Source organism: Hyperolius riggenbachi, chromosome 6, assembly GCF_040937935.1.
Source record: "Hyperolius riggenbachi isolate aHypRig1 chromosome 6, aHypRig1.pri, whole genome shotgun sequence".
Lineage (NCBI taxonomy): Eukaryota > Metazoa > Chordata > Amphibia > Anura > Hyperoliidae > Hyperolius > Hyperolius riggenbachi.
The window spans coordinates 390,868,768-390,895,722 of NC_090651.1; the positions used below are offsets into that span (position 1 = coordinate 390,868,768).

The 26,955-nt window shown below is 45.7% G+C and overlaps 1 protein-coding gene across 1 annotated transcript; it reads right to left on the reverse strand.

Annotated features, from left to right (window-relative positions):
* Window positions 1–12,233: 12,233 nt before the first annotated feature.
* Window positions 12,234–17,999, reverse strand: LOC137523139 (uncharacterized). Its single transcript, XM_068243377.1, has 2 exons — window positions 17,024–17,999; window positions 12,234–13,637 (listed from the first exon to the last, which is right to left on the reverse strand). The coding sequence occupies exons 1-2, from the start codon at window positions 17,988–17,990 to the stop codon at window positions 13,051–13,053; spliced, it is 1,554 nt and encodes a 517-aa protein (XP_068099478.1). The 5' UTR covers window positions 17,991–17,999; the 3' UTR covers window positions 12,234–13,050.
* Window positions 18,000–26,955: the final 8,956 nt, after the last annotated feature.

A 26,955-nucleotide genomic window follows, 5' to 3' on the forward strand; every position in this document is an offset into this window, starting at 1 on the left:
CTGCCACACTGGTAGCTAAAGCTGTGTCACTCAGTCGCATAATAAACTCTCTCTACCCTCTCTCTGCCACACTGGTAGCTAAAGCTGTGTCACTCAGTCGCATAATAAACTCTCTCTACCCTCTCTCTGCCACACTGGTAGCTAACGCTGTGTCACTCAGTCACATAATAAACTCTCTCTACCCTCTCTCTGCCACACTGGTAGCTAAAGCTGTGTCACTCAGTCACATAATAAACTCTCTCTACCCTCTCTCTGCCACACTGGTAGCTAAAGCTGTGTCACTCAGTCGCATAATAAACTCTCTCTACCCTCTCTCTGCCACACTGGTAGCTAAAGCTGTGTCACTCAGTCACATAATAAACTCTCTCTACCCTCTCTCTGTCACACTGGTAGCTAAAGCTGTGTCACTCAGTCGCATAATAAACTCTCTCTACCCTCTCTCTGCCACACTGGTAGCTAAAGCTGTGTCACTCAGTCACATAATAAACTCTCTCTACCCTCTCTCTGTCACACTGGTAACTAAAGCTGTGTCACTCAGTCACATAATAAACTCTCTCTATCCTCTCTCTGCCACACTGGTAGCTAAAGCTGTGTCACTCAGTCGCATAATAAACTCTCTCTATCCTCTCTCTGTCACACTGGTAGCTAAAGCTGTGTCACTCAGTCGCATAATAAACTCTCTCTACCCTCTCTCTGCCACACTGGTAGCTAAAGCTGTGTCACTCAGTCACATAATAAACTCTCTCTACCCTCTCTCTGTCACACTGGTAACTAAAGCTGTGTCACTCAGTCACATAATAAACTCTCTCTATCCTCTCTCTGCCACACTGGTAGCTAAAGCTGTGTCACTCAGTCACATAATAAACTCTCTCTATCCTCTCTCTGTCACACTGGTAGCTAAAGCTGTGTCACTCAGTCGCATAATAAACTCTCTCTACCCTCTCTCTGCCACACTGGTAGCTAAAGCTGTGTCACTCAGTCACATAATAAACTCTCTCTACCCTCTCTCTGCCACACTTGTAGCTAAAGCTGTGTCACTCAGTCACATAATAAACTCTCTCTACCCTCTCTCTGCCACACTTGTAGCTAAAGCTGTGTCACTCAGTCACATAATAAACTCTCTCTACCCCTCTCTCTACCCTCTCTCTGTCACACTGGTAACTAAAGCTGTGTCACTCAGTCACATAATAAACTCTCTCTACCCTCTCTCTGCCACACTGGTAACTAAAGCTGTGTCACTCAGTCACATAATAAACTCTCTCTACCCTCTCCCTGCCACACTGGTAGCTAAAGCGGTGTCACTCAGTCACATAATAAACTCTCTCTACCCTCTCTCTGCCACACTGGTAACTAAAGCTGTGTCACTCAGTCACATAATAAACTCTCTCTACCCTCTCCCTGCCACACTGGTAGCTAAAGCGGTGTCACTCAGTCACATAATAAACTCTCTCTACCCTCTCTCTGTCACACTGGTAACTAAAGCTGTGTCACTCAGTCACATAATAAACTCTCTCTACCCTCTCTCTGCCACACTGGTAACTAAAGCTGTGTCACTCAGTCACATAATACACTCTCTCTACCCTCTCTCTGCCACACTGGTAGCTAAAGCTGTGTCACTCAGTCGCATAATAAAGTCTCTCTACCCTCTCTCTGCCACACTTGTAGCTAAAGCTGTGTCACTCAGTCACATAATAAACTCTCTCTACCCTCTCTCTGTCACACTGGTAACTAAAGCTGTGTCACTCAGTCACATAATAAACTCTCTCTATCCTCTCTCTGCCACACTGGTAGCTAAAGCTGTGTCACTCAGTCGCATAATAAAGTCTCTCTACCCTCTCTCTGTCACACTGGTAACTAAAGCTGTGTCACTCAGTCACATAATAAACTCTCTCTATCCTCTCTCTGTCACACTGGTAGCTAAAGCTGTGTCACTCAGTCACATAATAAACTCTCTCTACCCTCTCTCTGTCACACTGGTAACTAAAGCTGTGTCACTCAGTCACATAATAAACTCTCTCTACCCTCTCCCTGCCACACAGGTAGCTAAAGCTGTGTCACTCAGTCACATAATAAACTCTCTCTACCCTCTCCCTGCCACACTGGTAGCTAAAGCTGTGTCACTCAGTCACATAATAAACTCTCTCTACCCTCTCTCTGTCACACTGGTAACTAAAGCTGTGTCACTCAGTCACATAATAAACTCTCTCTATCCTCTCTCTGCCACACTGGTAGCTAAAGCTGTGTCACTCAGTCGCATAATAAAGTCTCTCTACCCTCTCTCTGTCACACTGGTAGCTAAAGCTGTGTCACTCAGTCACATAATAAACTCTCTCTCCCCTCTCTCTGTCACACTGGTAACTAAAGCTGTGTCACTCAGTCACATAATAAACTCTCTCTACCCTCTCTCTGTCACACTGGTAACTAAAGCTGTGTCACTCAGTCACATAATAAACTCTCTCTACCCTCTCTCTGCCACACTGGTAGCTAAAGCTGTGTCACTCAGTCACATAATAAACTCTCTCTACCCTCTCCCTGCCACACTGGTAGCTAAAGCTGTGTCACTCAGTCGCATAATAAACTCTCTCTATCCTCTCTCTGTCACACTGGTAGCTAAAGCGGTGTCACTCAGTCACATAATAAACTCTCTCTACCCTCTCCCTGCCACACTGGTAGCTAAAGCGGTGTCACTCAGTCACATAATAAACTCTCTCTACCCTCTCTCTGTCACACTGGTAACTAAAGCTGTGTCACTCAGTCACATAATAAACTCTCTCTACCCTCTCCCTGTCACACTGGTAACTAAAGCTGTGTCACTCAGTCACATAATAAACTCTCTCTATCCTCTCTCTGCCACACTGGTAGCTAAAGCTGTGTCACTCAGTCACATAATAAACTCTCTCCTCTCCCTGTCACACTGGTAACTAAAGCTGTGTCACTCAGTCACATAATAAACTCTCTCTACCCTCTCTCTGTCACACTGGTAGCTAAAGCTGTGTCACTCAGTCACATAATAAACTCTCTCTACCCTCTCCCTGTCACACTGGTAACTAAAGCTGTGTCACTCAGTCACATAATAAACTCTCTCTACCCTCTCCCTGCCACACTGGTAGCTAAAGCTGTGTCACTCAGTCACATAATAAACTCTCTCTACCCTCTCTCTGTCACACTGGTAGCTAACGCTGTGTCACTCAGTCACATAATAAACTCTCTCTACCCTCTCTCTGCCACACTGGTAACTAAAGCTGTGTCACTCAGTCACATAATAAACTCTCTCTACCCTCTCTCTGCCACACTGTTAGCTAAAGCTGTGTCACTCAGTCACATAATACACTCTCTCTACCCTCTCTCTGCCACACTGGTAGCTAAAGCTGTGTCACTCAGTCACATAATAAACTCTCTCTACCCTCTCTCTGCCACACTGGTAACTAAAGCTGTGTCACTCAGTCACATAATAAACTCTCTCTACCCTCTCTCTGCCACACTGGTAGCTAAAGCTGTGTCACTCAGTCACATAATAAACTCTCTCTACCCTCTCTCTGCCACACTGGTAACTAAAGCTGTGTCACTCAGTCACATAATAAACTCTCTCTACCCTCTCTCTGTCACACTGGTAGCTAAAGCTGTGTCACTCAGTCGCATAATAAACTCTCTCTACCCTCTCTCTGCCACACTGGTAGCTAAAGCTGTGTCACTCAGTCACATAATAAACTCTCTCTACCCTCTCTCTGTCACACTGGTAACTAAAGCTGTGTCACTCAGTCACATAATAAACTCTCTCTACCCTCTCTCTGTCACACTGGTAGCTAAAGCTGTGTCACTCAGTCACATAATAAACTCTCTCTACCCTCTCTCTGCCACACTGGTAACTAACGCTGTGTCACTCAGTCACATAATAAACTCTCTCTATCCTCTCTCTGTCACACTGGTAGCTAAAGCTGTGTCACTCAGTCGCATAATAAACTCTCTCTACCCTCTCTCTGCCACACTGGTAGCTAAAGCTGTGTCACTCAGTCGCATAATAAACTCTCTCTATCCTCTCTCTGTCACACTGGTAGCTAAAGCTGTGTCACTCAGTCGCATAATAAACTCTCTCTACCCTCTCTCTGCCACACTGGTAGCTAAAGCTGTGTCACTCAGTCACATAATAAACTCTCTCTACCCTCTCTCTGTCACACTGGTAACTAAAGCTGTGTCACTCAGTCACATAATAAACTCTCTCTATCCTCTCTCTGCCACACTGGTAGCTAAAGCTGTGTCACTCAGTCGCATAATAAACTCTCTCTACCCTCTCTCTGCCACACTGGTAGCTAAAGCTGTGTCACTCAGTCACATAATAAACTCTCTCTACCCTCTCTCTGTCACACTGGTAACTAAAGCTGTGTCACTCAGTCACATAATAAACTCTCTCTATCCTCTCTCTGCCACACTGGTAGCTAAAGCTGTGTCACTCAGTCACATAATAAACTCTCTCTATCCTCTCTCTGTCACACTGGTAGCTAAAGCTGTGTCACTCAGTCGCATAATAAACTCTCTCTACCCTCTCTCTGCCACACTGGTAGCTAAAGCTGTGTCACTCAGTCACATAATAAACTCTCTCTACCCTCTCTCTGCCACACTTGTAGCTAAAGCTGTGTCACTCAGTCACATAATAAACTCTCTCTACCCTCTCTCTGCCACACTTGTAGCTAAAGCTGTGTCACTCAGTCACATAATAAACTCTCTCTACCCCTCTCTCTACCCTCTCTCTGTCACACTGGTAACTAAAGCTGTGTCACTCAGTCACATAATAAACTCTCTCTACCCTCTCTCTGCCACACTGGTAGCTAAAGCTGTGTCACTCAGTCGCATAATAAAGTCTCTCTACCCTCTCTCTGCCACACTTGTAGCTAAAGCTGTGTCACTCAGTCACATAATAAACTCTCTCTACCCTCTCTCTGTCACACTGGTAACTAAAGCTGTGTCACTCAGTCACATAATAAACTCTCTCTATCCTCTCTCTGCCACACTGGTAGCTAAAGCTGTGTCACTCAGTCGCATAATAAAGTCTCTCTACCCTCTCTCTGTCACACTGGTAACTAAAGCTGTGTCACTCAGTCACATAATAAACTCTCTCTATCCTCTCTCTGTCACACTGGTAGCTAAAGCTGTGTCACTCAGTCACATAATAAACTCTCTCTACCCTCTCTCTGTCACACTGGTAACTAAAGCTGTGTCACTCAGTCACATAATAAACTCTCTCTACCCTCTCCCTGCCACACAGGTAGCTAAAGCTGTGTCACTCAGTCACATAATAAACTCTCTCTACCCTCTCCCTGCCACACTGGTAGCTAAAGCTGTGTCACTCAGTCACATAATAAACTCTCTCTACCCTCTCTCTGTCACACTGGTAACTAAAGCTGTGTCACTCAGTCACATAATAAACTCTCTCTATCCTCTCTCTGCCACACTGGTAGCTAAAGCTGTGTCACTCAGTCGCATAATAAAGTCTCTCTACCCTCTCTCTGTCACACTGGTAGCTAAAGCTGTGTCACTCAGTCACATAATAAACTCTCTCTCCCCTCTCTCTGTCACACTGGTAACTAAAGCTGTGTCACTCAGTCACATAATAAACTCTCTCTACCCTCTCTCTGTCACACTGGTAACTAAAGCTGTGTCACTCAGTCACATAATAAACTCTCTCTACCCTCTCTCTGCCACACTGGTAGCTAAAGCTGTGTCACTCAGTCACATAATAAACTCTCTCTACCCTCTCCCTGCCACACTGGTAGCTAAAGCTGTGTCACTCAGTCGCATAATAAACTCTCTCTATCCTCTCTCTGTCACACTGGTAACTAAAGCTGTGTCACTCAGTCACATAATAAACTCTCTCTACCCTCTCTCTGTCACACTGGTAGCTAAAGCTGTGTCACTCAGTCGCATAATAAACTCTCTCTACCCTCTCTCTGTCACACTGGTAACTAAAGCTGTGTCACTCAGTCACATAATATACTCTCTCTACCCTCTCTCTGTCACACTGGTAGCTAAAGCTGTGTCACTCAGTCGCATAATAAACTCTCTCTACCCTCTCTCTGCCACACTGGTAGCTAAAGCTGTGTCACTCAGACACATAATAAACTCTCTCTACCCTCTCTCTGCCACACTGGTAACTAAAGCTGTGTCACTCAGTCACATAATAAACTCTCTCTACCCTCTCTCTGTCACACTGGTAGCTAAAGCTGTGTCACTCAGTCACATAATACACTCTCTCTACCCTCTCTCTGTCACACTGGTAGCTAAAGCTGTGTCACTCTGTCGCATAATAAACTCTCTCTACCCTCTCTGTGTCACACTGGTAGCTAAAGCTGTGTCACTCTGTCGCATAATAAACTCTCTCTACCCTCTCTCTGTCACACTGGTAACTAAAGCTGTGTCACTCAGTCACATAATAAACTCTCTCTACCCTCTCTCTGCCACACTGGTAGCTAAAGCTGTGTCACTCAGTCACATAATAAACTCTCTCTACCCTCTCTCTGCCACACTGGTAGCTAAAGCTGTGTCACTCAGTCGCATAATAAACTCTCTCTACCCTCTCTCTGTCACACTGGTAGCTAAAGCTGTGTCACTCAGTCACATAATAAACTCTCTCTACCCTCTCTCTGTCACACTGGTAGCTAAAGCTGTGTCACTCAGTCACATAATAAACTCTCTCTACCCTCTCTCTGTCACACTGGTAGCTAAAGCTGTGTCACTCAGTCACATAATAAACTCTCTCTACCCTCTCTCTGTCACACTGGTAACTAAAGCTGTGTCACTCAGTCACATAATAAACTCTCTCTACCCTCTCTCTGCCACACTGGTAACTAAAGCTGTGTCACTCAGTCACATAATAAACTCTCTCTACCCTCTCTCTGTCACACTGGTAACTAAAGCTGTGTCACTCAGTCACATAATAAACTCTCTCTACCCTCTCTCTGCCACACTGGTAGCTAAAGCTGTGTCACTCAGTCACATAATAAACTCTCTCTACCCTCTCTCTGCCACACTGGTAACTAAAGCTGTGTCACTCAGTCACATAATAAACTCTCTCTATCCTCTCTCTGCCACACTGGTAACTAAAGCTGTGTCACTCAGTCACATAAAAAACTCTCTCTACCCTCTCTCTGCCACACTGGTAGCTAAAGCTGTGTCACTCAGTCACATAATAAACTCTCTCTACCCTCTCTCTGCCACACTGGTAACTAAAGCTGTGTCACTCAATCACATAATAAACTCTCTCTACCCTCTCTCTGTCACACTGGTAACTAAAGCTGTGTCACTCAGTCGCATAATAAACTCTCTCTACCCTCTCTCTGTCACACTGGTAACTAAAGCTGTGTCACTCAGTCGCATAATAAACTCTCTCTACCCTCTCTCTGCCACACTGGTAGCTAAAGCTGTGTCACTCAGTCACATAATAAACTCTCTCTACCCTCTCTCTGCCACACTGGTAACTAAAGCTGTGACACTCAGTCACATAATAAACTCTCTCTACCCTCTCTCTGTCACACTGGTAGCTAAAGCTGTGACACTCAGTCACATAATAAACTCTCTCTACCCTCTCTCTGCCACACTGGTAGCTAAAGCTGTGTCACTCAGTCACATAATAAACTCTCTCTACCCTCTCTCTGTCACACTGGTAACTAAAGCTGTGTCACTCAGTCACATAATACACTCTCTCTACCCTCTCTCTGCCACACTGGTAACTAAAGCTGTGTCACTCAGTCACATAATAAACTCTCTCTACCCTCTCTCTGCCACACTGGTAGCTAAAGCTGTGTCACTCAGTCACATAATAAACTCTCTCTACCCTCTCTCTGCCACACTGGTAACTAAAGCTGTGTCACTCAGTCACATAATAAACTCTCTCTACCCTCTCTCTGCCACACTTGTAGCTAAAGCTGTGTCACTCAGTCGCATAATAAACTCTCTCTACCCTCTCTCTGTCACACTGGTAGCTAAAGCTGTGTCACTCAGTCACATAATAAACTCTCTCTACCCTCTCTCTGTCACACTGGTAGCTAAAGCTGTGTCACTCAGTCGCATAATAAACTCTCTCTACCCTCTCTCTGTCACACTGGTAGCTAAAGCTGTGTCACTCAGTCGCATAATAAACTCTCTCTACCCTCTCTCTGCCACACTGGTAGCTAAAGCTGTGTCACTCAGTCACATAATAAACTCTCTCTACCCTCTCTCTGTCACACTGGTAACTAAAGCTGTGTCACTCAGTCACATAATAAACTCTCTCTATCCTCTCTCTGCCACACTGGTAGCTAAAGCTGTGTCACTCAGTCGCATAATAAACTCTCTCTATCCTCTCTCTGTCACACTGGTAGCTAAAGCTGTGTCACTCAGTCGCATAATAAACTCTCTCTACCCTCTCTCTGCCACACTGGTAGCTAAAGCTGTGTCACTCAGTCACATAATAAACTCTCTCTACCCTCTCTCTGTCACACTGGTAACTAAAGCTGTGTCACTCAGTCACATAATAAACTCTCTCTATCCTCTCTCTGCCACACTGGTAGCTAAAGCTGTGTCACTCAGTCACATAATAAACTCTCTCTATCCTCTCTCTGTCACACTGGTAGCTAAAGCTGTGTCACTCAGTCGCATAATAAACTCTCTCTACCCTCTCTCTGCCACACTGGTAGCTAAAGCTGTGTCACTCAGTCACATAATAAACTCTCTCTATCCTCTCTCTGCCACACTTGTAGCTAAAGCTGTGTCACTCAGTCACATAATAAACTCTCTCTACCCTCTCTCTGCCACACTTGTAGCTAAAGCTGTGTCACTCAGTCACATAATAAACTCTCTCTACCCCTCTCTCTACCCTCTCTCTGTCACACTGGTAACTAAAGCTGTGTCACTCAGTCACATAATAAACTCTCTCTACCCTCTCTCTGCCACACTGGTAGCTAAAGCTGTGTCACTCAGTCGCATAATAAAGTCTCTCTACCCTCTCTCTGCCACACTTGTAGCTAAAGCTGTGTCACTCAGTCACATAATAAACTCTCTCTACCCTCTCTCTGTCACACTGGTAACTAAAGCTGTGTCACTCAGTCACATAATAAACTCTCTCTATCCTCTCTCTGCCACACTGGTAGCTAAAGCTGTGTCACTCAGTCGCATAATAAAGTCTCTCTACCCTCTCTCTGTCACACTGGTAACTAAAGCTGTGTCACTCAGTCACATAATAAACTCTCTCTATCCTCTCTCTGTCACACTGGTAGCTAAAGCTGTGTCACTCAGTCACATAATAAACTCTCTCTACCCTCTCTCTGCCACACAGGTAGCTAAAGCTGTGTCACTCAGTCACATAATAAACTCTCTCTACCCTCTCCCTGCCACACTGGTAGCTAAAGCTGTGTCACTCAGTCACATAATAAACTCTCTCTACCCTCTCTCTGTCACACTGGTAACTAAAGCTGTGTCACTCAGTCACATAATAAACTCTCTCTATCCTCTCTCTGCCACACTGGTAGCTAAAGCTGTGTCACTCAGTCGCATAATAAAGTCTCTCTACCCTCTCTCTGTCACACTGGTAGCTAAAGCTGTGTCACTCAGTCACATAATAAACTCTCTCTACCCTCTCTCTGTCACACTGGTAGCTAAAGCTGTGTCACTCAGTCACATAATAAACTCTCTCTACCCTCTCTCTGCCACACTGGTAACTAAAGCTGTGTCACTCAGACACATAATAAACTCTCTCTATCCTCTCCCTGCCACACTGGTAACTAAAGCTGTGTCACTCAGTCACATAATAAACTCTCTCTACCCTCTCTCTGTCACACTGGTAGCTAAAGCTGTGTCACTCAGACACATAATAAACTCTCTCTCCCCTCTCTCTGTCACACTGGTAACTAAAGCTGTGTCACTCAGTCACATAATAAACTCTCTCTACCCTCTCTCTGCCACACTGGTAGCTAAAGCTGTGTCACTCAGTCACATAATAAACTCTCTCTACCCTCTCCCTGCCACACTGGTAGCTAAAGCTGTGTCACTCAGTCGCATAATAAACTCTCTCTATCCTCTCTCTGTCACACTGGTAACTAAAGCTGTGTCACTCAGTCACATAATAAACTCTCTCTACCCTCTCTCTGTCACACTGGTAGCTAAAGCTGTGTCACTCAGTCGCATAATAAACTCTCTCTACCCTCTCTCTGTCACACTGGTAACTAAAGCTGTGTCACTCAGTCACATAATATACTCTCTCTACCCTCTCTCTGTCACACTGGTAGCTAAAGCTGTGTCACTCAGTCGCATAATAAACTCTCTCTACCCTCTCTCTGCCACACTGGTAGCTAAAGCTGTGTCACTCAGACACATAATAAACTCTCTCTACCCTCTCTCTGCCACACTGGTAACTAAAGCTGTGTCACTCAGTCACATAATAAACTCTCTCTACCCTCTCTCTGTCACACTGGTAGCTAAAGCTGTGTCACTCAGTCACATAATAAACTCTCTCTACCCTCTCCCTGCCACACTGGTAGCTAAAGCTGTGTCACTCAGACACATAATAAACTCTCTCTACCCTCTCTCTGTCACACTGGTAGCTAAAGCTGTGTCACTCTGTCGCATAATAAACTCTCTCTACCCTCTCTGTGTCACACTGGTAGCTAAAGCTGTGTCACTCTGTCGCATAATAAACTCTCTCTACCCTCTCTCTGTCACACTGGTAACTAAAGCTGTGTCACTCAGTCACATAATAAACTCTCTCTACCCTCTCTCTGCCACACTGGTAGCTAAAGCTGTGTCACTCAGTCACATAATAAACTCTCTCTACCCTCTCTCTGTCACACTGGTAGCTAAAGCTGTGTCACTCAGTCGCATAATAAACTCTCTCTACCCTCTCTCTGTCACACTGGTAGCTAAAGCTGTGTCACTCAGTCGCATAATAAACTCTCTCTATCCTCTCTCTGTCACACTGGTAGCTAAAGCTGTGTCACTCAGTCACATAATAAACTCTCTCTACCCTCTCTCTGTCACACTGGTAGCTAAAGCTGTGTCACTCTGTCGCATAATAAACTCTCTCTACCCTCTCTCTGTCACACTGGTAGCTAAAGCTGTGTCACTCAGTCACATAATAAACTCTCTCTACCCTCTCTCTGTCACACTGGTAGCTAAAGCTGTGTCACTCTGTCGCATAATAAACTCTCTCTACCCTCTCTGTGTCACACTGGTAGCTAAAGCTGTGTCACTCTGTCGCATAATAAACTCTCTCTACCCTCTCTCTGTCACACTGGTAACTAAAGCTGTGTCACTCAGTCACATAATAAACTCTCTCTACCCTCTCTCTGCCACACTGGTAGCTAAAGCTGTGTCACTCAGTCACATAATAAACTCTCTCTACCCTCTCTCTGTCACACTGGTAGCTAAAGCTGTGTCACTCAGTCGCATAATAAACTCTCTCTATCCTCTCTCTGTCACACTGGTAGCTAAAGCTGTGTCACTCAGTCACATAATAAACTCTCTCTACCCTCTCTCTGTCACACTGGTAGCTAAAGCTGTGTCACTCTGTCGCATAATAAACTCTCTCTACCCTCTCTCTGTCACACTGGTAACTAAAGCTGTGTCACTCAGTCACATAATAAACTCTCTCTACCCTCTCTCTGCCACACTGGTAACTAAAGCTGTGTCACTCAGTCACATAATAAACTCTCTCTATCCTCTCTCTGCCACGCTGGTAACTAAAGCTGTGTCACTCAGTCGCATAATAAACTCTCTCTATCCTCTCTCTGTCACACTGGTAGCTAAAGCTGTGTCACTCAGTCACATAATAAACTCTCTCTACCCTCTCTCTGCCACACTGGTAGCTAAAGCTGTGTCACTCAGTCACATAATAAACTCTCTCTACCCTCTCTCTGTCACACTGGTAGCTAAAGCTGTGTCACTCAGTCACATAATAAACTCTCTCTACCCTCTCTCTGTCACACTGGTAGCTAAAGCTGTGTCACTCAGTCGCATAATAAACTCTCTCTATCCTCTCTCTGTCACACTGGTAGCTAAAGCTGTGTCACTCAGTCACATAATAAACTCTCTCTACCCTCTCTCTGTCACACTGGTAGCTTGGGACTTAAGAGGCACATACCCAAAATAAAATCTTAAATATAAAACTAAACACACCAACTTAGTGGATAAAATTTGGCCGAAGGCGTTGTTTATTGCGGTTTTCAAATTAAAGTTGTTCGATACTTTTATTCAATGAAATACTTTAAATATTAATTCAACCTTAACTTTATTAAAACTGTAAAAAACATAAATAATCCAAAGTTAAGCATATCCAAACACACATCATAGTCGAACAACTTCTAAAGTACTTAGCCCGCCCACCACCGTGGGCAACTTTTACCGCCAATAAAGGCAATAGCCTACGACAGTCCAGAAAGTCCAAGAAGAGGGAGGGTGGGAGGGGGATCGCAGCTTGTCCTGACAGACACTGAGGAGAGAATGACATCCCACACTGATCTGTGACAGGAGCTCGCAGTTCATTGGCTGCCGATAACCCCACTCCTTCTGACAGCTGCCAATCAGGATTATCTCCAGGTGCTCTTTACCCAGATACCTGACAGCTTCAGATATCACCAGCCGGCCCCTGAAAGAAAGGAGGGAAAGAGCAGTACCACAGAAAAACCAAGTGTATAGAACCTATGGAAATACGCAAGAAATATCACAACCTGTATTTTGTGTGGCCACAAAGTCCCAAGAGGCCCTTGCTCCATTAAGTCGCTCAGGCCTTACATGGGACTTAAGAGGCACATACCCAAAATAAAATCTTAAATATAAAACTAAACACACCAACTTAGTGGATAAAATTTGGCCGAAGGCGTTGTTTATTGCGGTTTTCAAATTAAAGTTGTTCGATACTTTTATTCAATGAAATACTTTAAATATTAATTCAACCTTAACTTTATTAAAACTGTAAAAAACATAAATAATCCAAAGTTAAGCATATCCAAACACACATCATAGTCGAACAACTTCTAAAGTACTTAGCCCGCCCACCACCGTGGGCAACTTTTACCGCCACCCGCCAGGCTATAGCCTGGCACCCCAGCCCACGGCCTTCTCAACCATATTCTGAAGCTCCATATTAAAAATGTCAACACCAATTGGGGACAAGTGAACTAAGTCCTTCCTATACAAACCCCGGACCCCCCCCTCCAGGTCAATGTGTCTGTAGGAAAAACCCCCGACCGAAGAGAGGAATTTGCACATGGCCCAATTTACCCGCTTCCTAACTTTGTCGAAAAAACGCTTGTTGGGTGAGACGTACCATAACAAACTAGGGACAATTTCGGAGAAAATCAAAACCGTGTTCGGAAAAATTTCGCGAATCTGCAGAAAATCCCGACGCATCCTAGCCAGAAGGTTTAAAGTTTTGACTTTTCCCAGGTCGTTTCCCCCTAAATGGATGATTAAGATGTCAGGAATCGGCCATTCGTCTACAAGGCAAACTAGTTTGGGCAACAGAGCTTCCCACCTCATACCCCTACAACCCTTCCAGTATATCTGGAAAGAGTCACAGTCAAAGTCCAGGTTGTCCGTATAAGGCCTCTCCTTAGCCCTTCGTCTTGCCCAAAAGATAAAAGAATGGCCGATAATCCACACCACCTGCTTCAGACCTAGGAAAGAAAACAAGTTATTTATACAATCAAAGAAGGACGAACATACAACCTATACCTATGGGACTCCCATCTGCCTATCTTTTTAATTGTAGATTCCGACAATCCTAATCTCGCAGCTTCTGTGGCTGCCCCAATTCGGAATGAGTGGCTTGAGAATTTAAAAGCCTGCAATCCCAACGTACTCATACATTTGCCGAGTATGGCTCTAAACTGAAAAATAGAAAGCGCCGACCCGTCGGCATGGGAAAGAAAAGAAGGGGACGACGACCGGATACTGGACAATTCGCTGACCAAGCGCACTGGGCACGACGAGGAACCATCTAATTTAAAAAATGTAAGCCAAACCCCCCGGCCGGCCCTATCCGTTTTAGACTTTTTGATGAAAATTTGAACCGTCGTACTCGACAACGATACATCCTGGGGACGGAGACCGGAATGCTCAGATTTGGCTTTTGCAACCAATTCTGAGATGCGCAGGGCTCCGAAAAAGGCTAAAGAAAAAGCAGCTCGGAACAGACGGACTTCGTATACAGAAGAGCAAATCAAAGGAAGGATAAGTAACAAGTCGCCTAAAAGCTCGAATGAAATCGGACGCCTACCATCCGGCACCGAAAGACCCGAACGGAAGCCCTTCATCATCTGCTTCACTAGACAGTAGTCCGTGCACGGGGGCGAACGATGAAGCTTCCTGAAAAAGGAGATACCGCAAAGCTTACGCTGTAACGATGGGATTGAAGCACCTAGAGACACTTTGGAACAAACATAAGACAAAACCAACTCTACTTCATCAGCGAAAGGCGACTTTTGAAACAGCCCAGCGTAACTGCACCAGTCCTGCCATGCAGCTGAATAATCAGCCCATGTTTTTGCAGACAGTGATTTACGAACCGAAGCTGTTATTAAGTCCCAATCAAGGTCCATAAGTGCGCCGGGCAAGGCATTCCTTCTTCGTCCGCCGACGGCGCCAACACCCGGAATGTGGAGAGCTGCTGCCGGGATAAAGCATCGGCCATCAGATTGGACTTACCGGGTAAATGTACAGCTTTCAACCACACGTTAAAATTAAGACAGAGTAGAACTAGTTGTCTAAGAATATGCAAGACAGGAAGGGATTTAGATGTAAGGCAGTTAACTGCATATACCACTCCCTTATTGTCCGATTGGAGCAGGATCCGCTTGTTTGCGAATGATCGACCCCAAATCGACAATGCCACCAGTACAGGAAAAAGCTCCAAAAGAACGATGTTTTTAACAAATCCTTGCTCAATCCATGACACTGGCCACTGTTCAGCACTCCAGTGGCCCTTCCAATATGCACCATACCCGATAGATCCGGCTGCATCGGTAAATAAATCCATCTGATCGTCTTTAATAAACTCCTCCTGCCACATTGACCTTCCGTTATAGTTGATCAGGAAGCTATGCCACACCAGCAGATCTTCCTTCACGTCTCTGGTCAAACGAACATGCCAAGAAGGATTCTTTAAACCCGACAACAATCGTGCCGTGCGCCGCGAGAATACTCTCCCCATGGGCATAATGCGACTCGCAAAAGCTAGACGGCCCAGGAGTTCTTGTAGCTCCTTGACTGTCACTTTTGACTTACCTAAAAGGTAGTTCAGCAATGACTTTAAAACCAAAATTTTCTCAGGGGGTAAACGATATTCCATTAAAACTGTGTCGATTGTAATTCCTAGAAAATTCAATTCCGTGGTCGGTAAAACCGATTTCTCTTCCGCAACCGGAACGCCAAATTTCTCCGCTATGTCGTGAAAAGCTAAAAATAAGTTAAACGCCTCATCAGAACCGGGGGACCCGACGAATAAAAAATCATCAAGATAATGTAACGCCGCACCGGAACGACATACTTGCTGAACTACCCATTCGAGGAACGTAGCAAAAATTTCAAAATAAAAACAGGACAGGGTACAGCCCATGGGGAGGCACATGTCGAAATAAAAAAGACCATTAAATTGAAAACCGAGGGAATTGAAACCACCCGGCCAAATCGGTAGCAGACGAAACGCCGATTTAATATCTGTTTTGGCTAGTAATGCTCCTTTACCGAAACCGCGGATCACCGATACAGCCTGATCGAAGGATAAATAAGAGACAGATCGTAAATGCGTTTCAATGGAATCATTTAGAGAGTCACCCTTAGGAAAAGATAAGTGATGGATTAGGCGCCATTCACCTGGGTCTTTCTTCGGCACAATTCCCAAGGGTGACAATCTAAAATCCGTAAACGGTGGCAAGGAAAAAGGACCAGCCACCCTGCCAGCTGCAATCTCCTTGTCAATTTTTGATTGGACTACGGCTGACAAATTTTTTGTCGATTTAAGATTCTCCACCCAGGAACAACCGGATCCCGTAAATGGAGGAATATAAAACCCGTTCGCAAAGCCATTAAGCAGAAATGTGCTGATCTCCCGGTTTGGGAAGCGATCGAGCCATGGAATTAGCTCGAGGAGCTTCACTGGCGTCCGCGCTCCGCAGAAAGGACTCCTTAGTGGAGCCCTGCACAGTAGCTGCTACTTTCTTATAGCAACGCGCCGCCGGGTGAAGGCCGCCGCAATTGACACACTCGTGCTTGTATCGGCAGTTAGCCGCAAACTTGCACTGCGACTCGTTAAAGGCATGACAGAAGCCTTTCTTAAATGTTACATTGCTAGCATTCCCGCTTTGCGTGTTAGACTTAGGAGGTTGCGCACGCTGTGGTAACAGTATGCTGATCCAGAGGCTGACATCCTTCGAGCCCCAACGCAGAGAGGGATAGATGGACATCTTCTGACGATAAGCGTCATCATAAGTAAACCACGCCATCCCTCCATACTGCCGTTGGGCCTCGAAAACAGTATCCATATGCTGGAATAAACCTGCCGCAAGCTCCGGCTGTTTTTCCACAATAACACTGGCGAGAATTAAAAATGCTTGAAGCCAGTTATTAAATGACCTAGTTACAGGCCTACGCCTGTCCTCCTCTTCCTTCTTATCTTTCTGTAAATAGTCTTTACTAAAAGGAAGTAAAGAAAGCAAATCCACGTGCTCGCCTCGCCAGATCTTTTCCTTCACCGCAAGAGGTAAATGATAACCAAGTGGGGAAGAAACACAGGGTAAAGCCTCCTTATACAAAAGCTCTGAAACGCCAGACCTAATAACAGGAGGGGGAGTGTTACCAGACTCTAGCGATGAAGGAAAATTTAAAGGCAAAGGAGCAGGGTTAACCACTTGATTGCCTGGGGGTACCCAGACCGCAGCAGGTGAAGCAGAACTAGTAGGAACAGTATTAGCAGTGGGCAATCTCTCGATCACCTGTTTTAAACAGTCAACAACAACATTCAATCTGTCAAACAAACCCTCCCTGCCTTCACCCCTGCTCTCACCGTGTCTAGGAAGAGATGTCTCCTCGTCGGAGGAACTGGAATCCCTGACGCCAGCGACAGCCTCTCCTGAAGCAGCAGGAAGACGTCCGTCCTGGATCACTGCGCCAGCAGACCTGGCTCCAGATGCTGGGAGAAATCCTTGAACCCGGCTGTCTGTGGTGGAGGGGGCCCCTGATTGACAGGCAGCCCCAAAAGCACTCCCGGTGAGGACTCCAGAGAGGTGCTGCTGTGCAAGCTGGTCCGGAGGTGGCATGTCAGCAGCTGTGATGAGAGGTGGGGAGGTGCTGGAGGAAGTGCTGGGAACATCCACAGGGAGGGGGCGAGACGGTGGGGCCCAAGACACAGGAGCCGCTTGTATGCCCGACATTGTGCCCGCAGAAGAAGATGCTGGCTGGATTGGGAGAGAGATGGGCTGGAGTGGGCTCTGTGCAGGGGGAGACTGGGTAACGGAGGCGGATGGCTGAGAAAAGGGGGCGGAATGAAGCGCTGGAGCGCAAACAGACCTCAGATCCGCGGCAAGATGGCGCCCGCCGGTCACATGACCGCGCCCACTTCCGCCCTTACTCTTGCGGCTACTTCCTGTGGGCACGGTGCTCCGGGATTTCGCTCCCCGCACGTCGGGAGAATAGGGCCTCCTGGGCTTCTTCGCTCTCTTCGCCGGCAGCGCCTCCGGGTACCCAGCGCCCGCTCCGGCAGATGAAAGATGATCCTGATCGTGTCGGTCCTTCCTTGAGCGGCCATCAGAAGTCTGAGGCGGCCGATCCACTGCAGGCAAAATAGGTAACAGGCTGGTAGCAGCAGGAGCAGATAGGGGCTGCTGGGGAGACGCTGCATAGTCCATAGGAGCAGGCAGGGCAGACGAAATAGTTGCTACTGCAGGAGAGATAGCATCTAGAATCCGCTTTAGCAGCTCCTCACCCCCTTCAGATCTGGCCACAGCAGCCAGCCTCAGCAGGGTCTGATCCATCGGGGAAAGTTTTAAAATTCTTCCAAAATATAAAATAAACAGATGGTATGGAGGATAACTGTAAAAGAATTAAATAATAAAAGAAATAAACTTAAAAATAAAGGTTATACAGGCTCCAAAACAGAAATCAGCAGGAGATATGACAGCACGAGTGGATCGCAGCTTGTCCTGACAGACACTGAGGAGAGAATGACATCCCACACTGATCTGTGACAGGAGCTCGCAGTTCATTGGCTGCCGATAACCCCACTCCTTCTGACAGCTGCCAATCAGGATTATCTCCAGGTGCTCTTTACCCAGATACCTGACAGCTTCAGATATCACCAGCCGGCCCCTGAAAGAAAGGAGGGAAAGAGCAGTACCACAGAAAAACCAAGTGTATAGAACCTATGGAAATACGCAAGAAATATCACAACCTGTATTTTGTGTGGCCACAAAGTCCCAAGAGGCCCTTGCTCCATTAAGTCGCTCAGGCCTTACAAAAGCTGTGTCACTCAGTCACATAATAAACTCTCTCTACCCTCTCTCTGTCACACTGGTAACTAAAGCTGTGTCACTCAGTCACATAATAAACTCTCTCTACCCTCTCTCTGCCACACTGGTAACTAAAGCTGTGTCACTCAGTCACATAATAAACTCTCTCTACCCTCTCTCTGTCACACTGGTAACTAAAGCTGTGTCACTCAGTCACATAATAAACTCTCTCTACCCTCTCTCTGTCACACTGGTAACTAAAGCTGTGTCACTCAGTCACATAATAAACTCTCTCTACCCTCTCTCTGTCACACTGGTAACTAAAGCTGTGTCACTCAGTCACATAATAAACTCTCTCTACCCTCTCTCTGTCACACTGGTAACTAAAGCTGTGTCACTCAGTCACATAATAAACTCTCTCTACCCTCTCTCTGTCACACTGGTAACTAAAGCTGTGTCACTCAGTCACATAATAAACTCTCTCTACCCTCTCTCTGTCACACTGGTAGCTAAAGCTGTGTCACTCTGTCACATAATAAACTCTCTCTATCCTCTCCCTGTCACACTGGTAACTAAAGCTGTGTCACTCAGTCACATAATAAACTCTCTCTACCCTCTCTCTGTCACACTGGTAGCTAAAGCTGTGTCACTCAGTCACATAATAAACTCTCTCTACCCTCTCTCTGTCACACTGGTAACTAAAGCTGTGTCACTCAGTCACATAATAAACTCTCTCTACCCTCTCTCTGTCACACTGGTAACTAAAGCTGTGTCACTCAGTCACATAATAAACTCTCTCTACCCTCTCTCTGTCACACTGGTAGCTAAAGCTGTGTCACTCAGTCACATAATAAACTCTCTCTACCCTCTCTCTGCCACACTGGTAACTAAAGCTGTGTCACTCAGTCACATAATAAACTCTCTCTACCCTCTCTCTGTCACACTGGTAACTAAAGCTGTGTCACTCAGTCACATAATAAACTCTCTCTACCCTCTCTCTGTCACACTGGTAACTAAAGCTGTGTCACTCAGTCACATAATAAACTCTCTCTACCCTCTCTCTGTCACACTGGTAACTAAAGCTGTGTCACTCAGTCACATAATAAACTCTCTCTACCCTCTCTCTGTCACACTGGTAACTAAAGCTGTGTCACTCAGTCACATAATAAACTCTCTCTACCCTCTCTCTGTCACACTGGTAGCTAAAGCTGTGTCACTCAGTCACATAATAAACTCTCTCTACCCTCTCTCTGTCACACTGGTAACTAAAGCTGTGTCACTCAGTCACATAATAAACTCTCTCTACCCTCTCTCTGCCACACTGGTAACTAAAGCTGTGTCACTCAGTCACATAATAAACTCTCTCTACCCTCTCTCTGTCACACTGGTAACTAAAGCTGTGTCACTCAGTCACATAATAAACTCTCTCTACCCTCTCTCTGTCACACTGGTAACTAAAGCTGTGTCACTCAGTCACATAATAAACTCTCTCTACCCTCTCTCTGTCACACTGGTAACTAAAGCTGTGTCACTCAGTCACATAATAAACTCTCTCTACCCTCTCTCTGTCACACTGGTAACTAAAGCTGTGTCACTCAGTCACATAATAAACTCTCTCTACCCTCTCCCTGCCACACTGGTAGCTAAAGCTGTGACACTCAGTCACATAATAAACTCTCTCTATCCTCTCTCTGTCACACTGGTAGCTAAAGCTGTGTCACTCAGTCACATAATAAACTCTCTCTACCCTCTCTCTGTCACACTGGTAGCTAAAGCTGCGTCACTCAGTCACATAATAAACTCTCTCTACCCTCTCTCTGTCACACTGGTAGCTAAAGCTGTGTCACTCAGTCACATAATAAACTCTCTCTACCCTCTCTCTCCCACACTGGTAACTAAAGCTGTGTCACTCAGTCACATAATAAACTCTCTCTACCCTCTCTCTGCCACACTGGTAACTAAAGCTGTGTCACTCAGTCACATAATAAACTCTCTCTATCCTCTCTCTGCCACACTGGTAGCTAAAGCTGTGTCACTCAGTCACATAATATACTCTCTCTACCCTCTCTCTGCCACACTGGTAACTAAAGCTGTGTCACTCAGTCACATAATAAACTCTCTCTACCCTCTCTCTCCCACACTGGTAACTAAAGCTGTGTCACTCAGTTACATAATAAACTCTCTCTATCCTCTCTCTGTCACACTGGTAACTAACGCTGTGTCACTCAGTCACATAATAAACTCTCTCCTCTCTCTGCCACACTGGTAACTAACGCTGTGTCACTCAGTCACATAATAAACTCTCTCTTCTCTCTCCCACACTGGTAACTAAAGCTGTGTCACTCAGTCACATAATAAACTCTCTCTACCCTCTCTCTGTCACACTGGTAGCTAAAGCTGTGTCACTCAGTCACATAATAAACTCTCTCTACCCTCTCTCTGCCACACTGGTAGCTAAAGCTGTGTCACTCAGTCACATAATAAACTCTCTCTACCCTCTCTCTGCCACACTGGTAGCTAAAGCTGTGTCACTCAGACACATAATAAACTCTCTCTACCCTCTCTCTCCCACACTGGTAACTAAAGCTGTGTCACTCAGTCACATAATAAACTCTCTCTACCCTCTCCCTGCCACACTGGTAGCTAAAGCTGTGTCACTCAGTCACATAATAAACTCTCTCTACCCTCTCTCTGTCACACTGGTAGCTAAAGCTGTGTCACTCAGTCACATAATAAACTCTCTCTACCCTCTCTCTGTCACACTGGTAGCTAAAGCTGTGTCACTCAGTCACATAATAAACTCTCTCTATCCTCTCTCTGTCACACTGGTAGCTAAAGCTGTGTCACTCAGTCACATAATAAACTCTCTCTACCCTCTCTCTGTCGCACTGGTAACTAAAGCTGTGTCACTCAGTCGCATAATAAACTCTCTCTACCCTCTCTCTGTCACACTGGTAGCTAACGCTGTGTCACTCAGTCACATAATAAACTCTCTCTACCCTCTCTCTGCCACACTGGTAGCTAAAGCTGTGTCACTCAGTCACATAATAAACTCTCTCTACCCTCTCTCTGCCACACTGGTAGCTAAAGCTGTGTCACTCAGTCGCATAATAAAGTCTCTCTATCCTCTCTCTGCCACACTGGTAGCTAAAGCTGTGTCACTCAGTCACATAATTAACTCTCTCTACCCTCTCTCTGTCACACTGGTAGCTAAAGCTGTGTCACTCAGTCACATAATACACTCTCTCTACCCTCTCTCTGCCACACTGGTAGCTAAAGCTGTGTCACTCAGTCACATAATAAACTCTCTCTACCCTCTCTCTGTCACACTGGTAGCTAAAGCTGTGTCACTCAGTCACATAATAAACTCTCTCTACCCTCTCCCTGCCGCACTGGTAACTAAAGCTGTGTCACTCAGTCACATAATAAACTCTCTCTACCCTCTCTCTGCCACACTGGTAACTAAAGCTGTGTCACTCAGACACATAATAAACTCTCTCTACCCTCTCTCTCCCACACTGGTAACTAAAGCTGTGTCACTCAGTCACATAATAAACTCTCTCTACCCTCTCTCTGTCACAGTGGTAACTAAAGCTGTGTCACTCAGTCACATAATAAACTCTCTCTACCCTCTCTCTGCCACACTGGTAACTAAAGCTGTGTCACTCAGTCACATAATAAACTCTCTCTACCCTCTCTCTGCCACACTGGTAACTAAAGCTGTGTCACTCAGTCGCATAATAAACTCTCTCTACCCTCTCCCTGCCACACTGGTAACTAAAGCTGTGTCACTCAGTCACATAATAAACTCTCTCTACCCCTCTCCCTGCCACACTGGTAGCTAAAGCGGTGTCACTCAGTCACATAATAAACTCTCTCTACCCTCTCTCTGTCACACTGGTAGCTAAAGCGGTGTCACTCAGTCACATAATAAACTCTCTCTACCCTCTCTCTGTCACACTGGTAGCTAAAGCGGTGTCACTCAGTCACATAATAAACTCTCTCTACCCTCTCTCTGTCACACTGGTAGCTAAAGCGGTGTCACTCAGTCACATAATAAACTCTCTCTACCCTCTCTCTGTCACACTGGTAACTAAAGCGGTGTCACTCAGTCACATAATAAACTCTCTCTACCCTCTCTCTGTCACACTGGTAGCTAAAGCGGTGTCACTCAGTCACATAATAAACTCTCTCTACCCTCTCCCTGTCACACTGGTAGCTAAAGCTGTGTCACTCAGTCACATAATAAACTCTCTCTACCCTCTCTCTGCCACACTGGTAACTAAAGCGGTGTCACTCAGTCACATAATAAACTCTCTCTACCCTCTCTCTGTCACACTGGTAGCTAAAGCGGTGTCACTCAGTCACATAATAAACTCTCTCTACCCTCTCCCTGCCACACTGGTAGCTAAAGCGGTGTCACTCAGTCACATAATAAACTCTCTCTACCCTCTCTCTGTCACACTGGTAGCTAAAGCGGTGTCACTCAGTCACATAATAAACTCTCTCTACCCTCTCTCTGTCACACTGGTAGCTAAAGCGGTGTCACTCAGTCACATAATAAACTCTCTCTACCCTCTCTCTGTCACACTGGTAGCTAAAGCGGTGTCACTCAGTCACATAATAAACTCTCTCTACCCTCTCTCTCCCACACTGGTAACTAAAGCTGTGTCACTCAGTCACATAATAAACTCTCTCTACCCTCTCTCTGTCACAGTGGTAACTAAAGCTGTGTCACTCAGTCACATAATAAACTCTCTCTACCCTCTCTCTGCCACACTGGTAACTAAAGCTGTGTCACTCAGTCACATAATAAACTCTCTCTACCCTCTCTCTGCCACACTGGTAACTAAAGCTGTGTCACTCAGTCGCATAATAAACTCTCTCTACCCTCTCCCTGCCACACTGGTAACTAAAGCTGTGTCACTCAGTCACATAATAAACTCTCTCTACCCCTCTCCCTGCCACACTGGTAGCTAAAGCGGTGTCACTCAGTCACATAATAAACTCTCTCTACCCTCTCTCTGTCACACTGGTAGCTAAAGCGGTGTCACTCAGTCACATAATAAACTCTCTCTACCCTCTCTCTGTCACACTGGTAGCTAAAGCGGTGTCACTCAGTCACATAATAAACTCTCTCTACCCTCTCTCTGTCACACTGGTAGCTAAAGCGGTGTCACTCAGTCACATAATAAACTCTCTCTACCCTCTCTCTGTCACACTGGTAACTAAAGCGGTGTCACTCAGTCACATAATAAACTCTCTCTACCCTCTCTCTGTCACACTGGTAGCTAAAGCGGTGTCACTCAGTCACATAATAAACTCTCTCTACCCTCTCCCTGTCACACTGGTAGCTAAAGCTGTGTCACTCAGTCACATAATAAACTCTCTCTACCCTCTCTCTGCCACACTGGTAACTAAAGCGGTGTCACTCAGTCACATAATAAACTCTCTCTACCCTCTCTCTGTCACACTGGTAGCTAAAGCGGTGTCACTCAGTCACATAATAAACTCTCTCTACCCTCTCCCTGCCACACTGGTAGCTAAAGCGGTGTCACTCAGTCACATAATAAACTCTCTCTACCCTCTCTCTGTCACACTGGTAGCTAAAGCGGTGTCACTCAGTCACATAATAAACTCTCTCTACCCTCTCTCTGTCACACTGGTAGCTAAAGCGGTGTCACTCAGTCACATAATAAACTCTCTCTACCCTCTCTCTGTCACACTGGTAGCTAAAGCGGTGTCACTCAGTCACATAATAAACTCTCTCTACCCTCTCTCTGTCACACTGGTAACTAAAGCGGTGTCACTCAGTCACATAATAAACTCTCTCTACCCTCTCTCTGTCACACTGGTAGCTAAAGCGGTGTCACTCAGTCACATAATAAACTCTCTCTACCCTCTCCCTGTCACACTGGTAGCTAAAGCTGTGTCACTCAGTCACATAATAAACTCTCTCTACCCTCTCTCTGCCACACTGGTAACTAAAGCGGTGTCACTCAGTCACATAATAAACTCTCTCTACCCTCTCTCTGTCACACTGGTAGCTAAAGCGGTGTCACTCAGTCACATAATAAACTCTCTCTACCCTCTCTCTGTCACACTGGTAACTAAAGCGGTGTCACTCAGTCACATAATAAACTCTCTCTACCCTCTCTCTGTCACACTGGTAGCTAAAGCGGTGTCACTCAGTCACATAATAAACTCTCTCTACCCTCTCTCTGTCACACTGGTAGCTAAAGCGGTGTCACTCAGTCACATAATAAACTCTCTCTACCCTCTCTCTGTCACACTGGTAGCTAAAGCGGTGTCACTCAGTCGCATAATAAACTCTCTCTACCCTCTCTCTGTCACACTGGTAGCTAAAGCTGTGTCACTCAGTCGCATAATAAACTCTCTCTACCCTCTCTCTGCCGCACTGGTAGCTAAAGCTGTGTCACTCAGTCGCATAATAAACTCTCTCTACCCTCTCTCTGCCGCACTGGTAACTAAAGCTGTGTCACTCAGTCACATAATAAACTCTCTCTACCCTCTCTCTGCCGCACTGGTAACTAAAGCTGTGTCACTCAGTCACATAATAAACTCTCTCTATCCTCTCTCTGTCACACTGGTAGCTAAAGCTGTGTCACTCAGTCACATAATAAACTCTCTCTACCCTCTCTCTGTCACACTGGTAGCTAAAGCTGTGTCACTCAGTCACATAATAAACTCTCTCTACCCTCTCTCTGCCACACTGGTAGCTAAAGCTGTGTCACTCAGTCGCATAATAAACTCTCTCTACCCTCTCTCTGCCACACTGGTAACTAAAGCGGTGTCACTCTGTCACATAATAAACTCTCTCTACCCTCTCCCTGCCGCACTGGTAACTAAAGCGGTGTCACTCAGTCACATAATAAACTCTCTCTACCCTCTCTCTGCCACACTGGTAACTAAAGCGGTGTCACTCTGTCACATAATAAACTCTCTCTACCCTCTCCCTGCCGCACTGGTAACTAAAGCGGTGTCACTCAGTCACATAATAAACTCTCTCTATCCTCTCTCTGCCGCACTGGTAGCTAAAGCGGTGTCACTCAGTCACATAATAAACTCTCTCTATCCTCTCTCTGTCACACTGGTAGCTAAAGCTGTGTCACTCAGTCACATAATAAACTCTCTCTACCCTCTCTCTGTCACACTGGTAGCTAAAGCTGTGTCACTCAGTCACATAATAAACTCTCTCTATCCTCTCTCTGTCACACTGGTAGCTAAAGCGGTGTCACTCAGTCACATAATAAACTCTCTCTACCCTCTCCCTGCCACACTGGTAACTAAAGCTGTGTCACTCAGTCACATAATAAACTCTCTCTACCCTCTCCCTGCCACACTGGTAGCTAAAGCTGTGACACTCAGTCACATAATAAAGTCTCTCTACCCTCTCCCTGCCACACTGGTAACTAAAGCTGTGTCACTCAGTCACATAATAAACTCTCTCTACCCTCTCCCTGCCACACTGGTAGCTAAAGCTGTGTCACTCAGTCACATAATAAACTCTCTCTACCCTCTCTCTGCCACACTGGTAGCTAAAGCTGTGTCACTCAGTTACATAATAAACTCTCTCTACCCTCTCTCTGCCACACTGGTAGCTAAAGCTGTGTCACTCAGTCACATAATAAACTCTCTCTACCCTCTCTCTGTCACACTGGTAGCTAAAGCTGTGTCACTCAGTTACATAATAAACTCTCTCTACCCTCTCTCTGCCACACTGGTAACTAAAGCTGTGTCACTCAGTCACATAATAAACTCTCTCTACCCTCTCTCTGCCACACTGGTAGCTAAAGCTGTGTCACTCAGTCACATAATAAACTCTCTCTACCCTCTCTCTGCCACACTGGTAGCTAAAGCTGTGTCACTCAGTCACATAATAAACTCTCTCTACCCTCTCTCTGTCACACTGGTAACTAAAGCTGTGTCACTCAGTCACATAATAAACTCTCTCTATCCTCTCTCTGCCACATTGGTAACTAAAGCTGTGTCACTCAGTCACATAATAAACTCTCTCTACCCTCTCTCTGCCACACTGGTAGCTAACGCTGTGTCACTCAGTCACATAATAAACTCTCTCTACCCTCTCTCTGTCACACTGGTAGCTAAAGCTGTGTCACTCTGTCACATAATAAACTCTCTCTACCCTCTCTCTGTCACACTGGTAACTAAAGCTGTGTCACTCAGTCACATAATAAACTCTCTCTACCCTCTCTCTGCCACACTGGTAGCTAAAGCTGTGTCACTCAGTCACATAATAAACTCTCTCTATCCTCTCCCTGTCACACTGGTAACTAAAGCTGTGTCACTCAGTCACATAATAAACTCTCTCCTCTCCCTGCCACACTGGTAACTAAAGCTGTGTCACTCAGTCACATAATAAACTCTCTCTATCCTCTCTCTGCCACACTGGTAGCTAAAGCTGTGTCACTCAGTCACATAATAAACTCTCTCTATCCTCTCCCTGTCA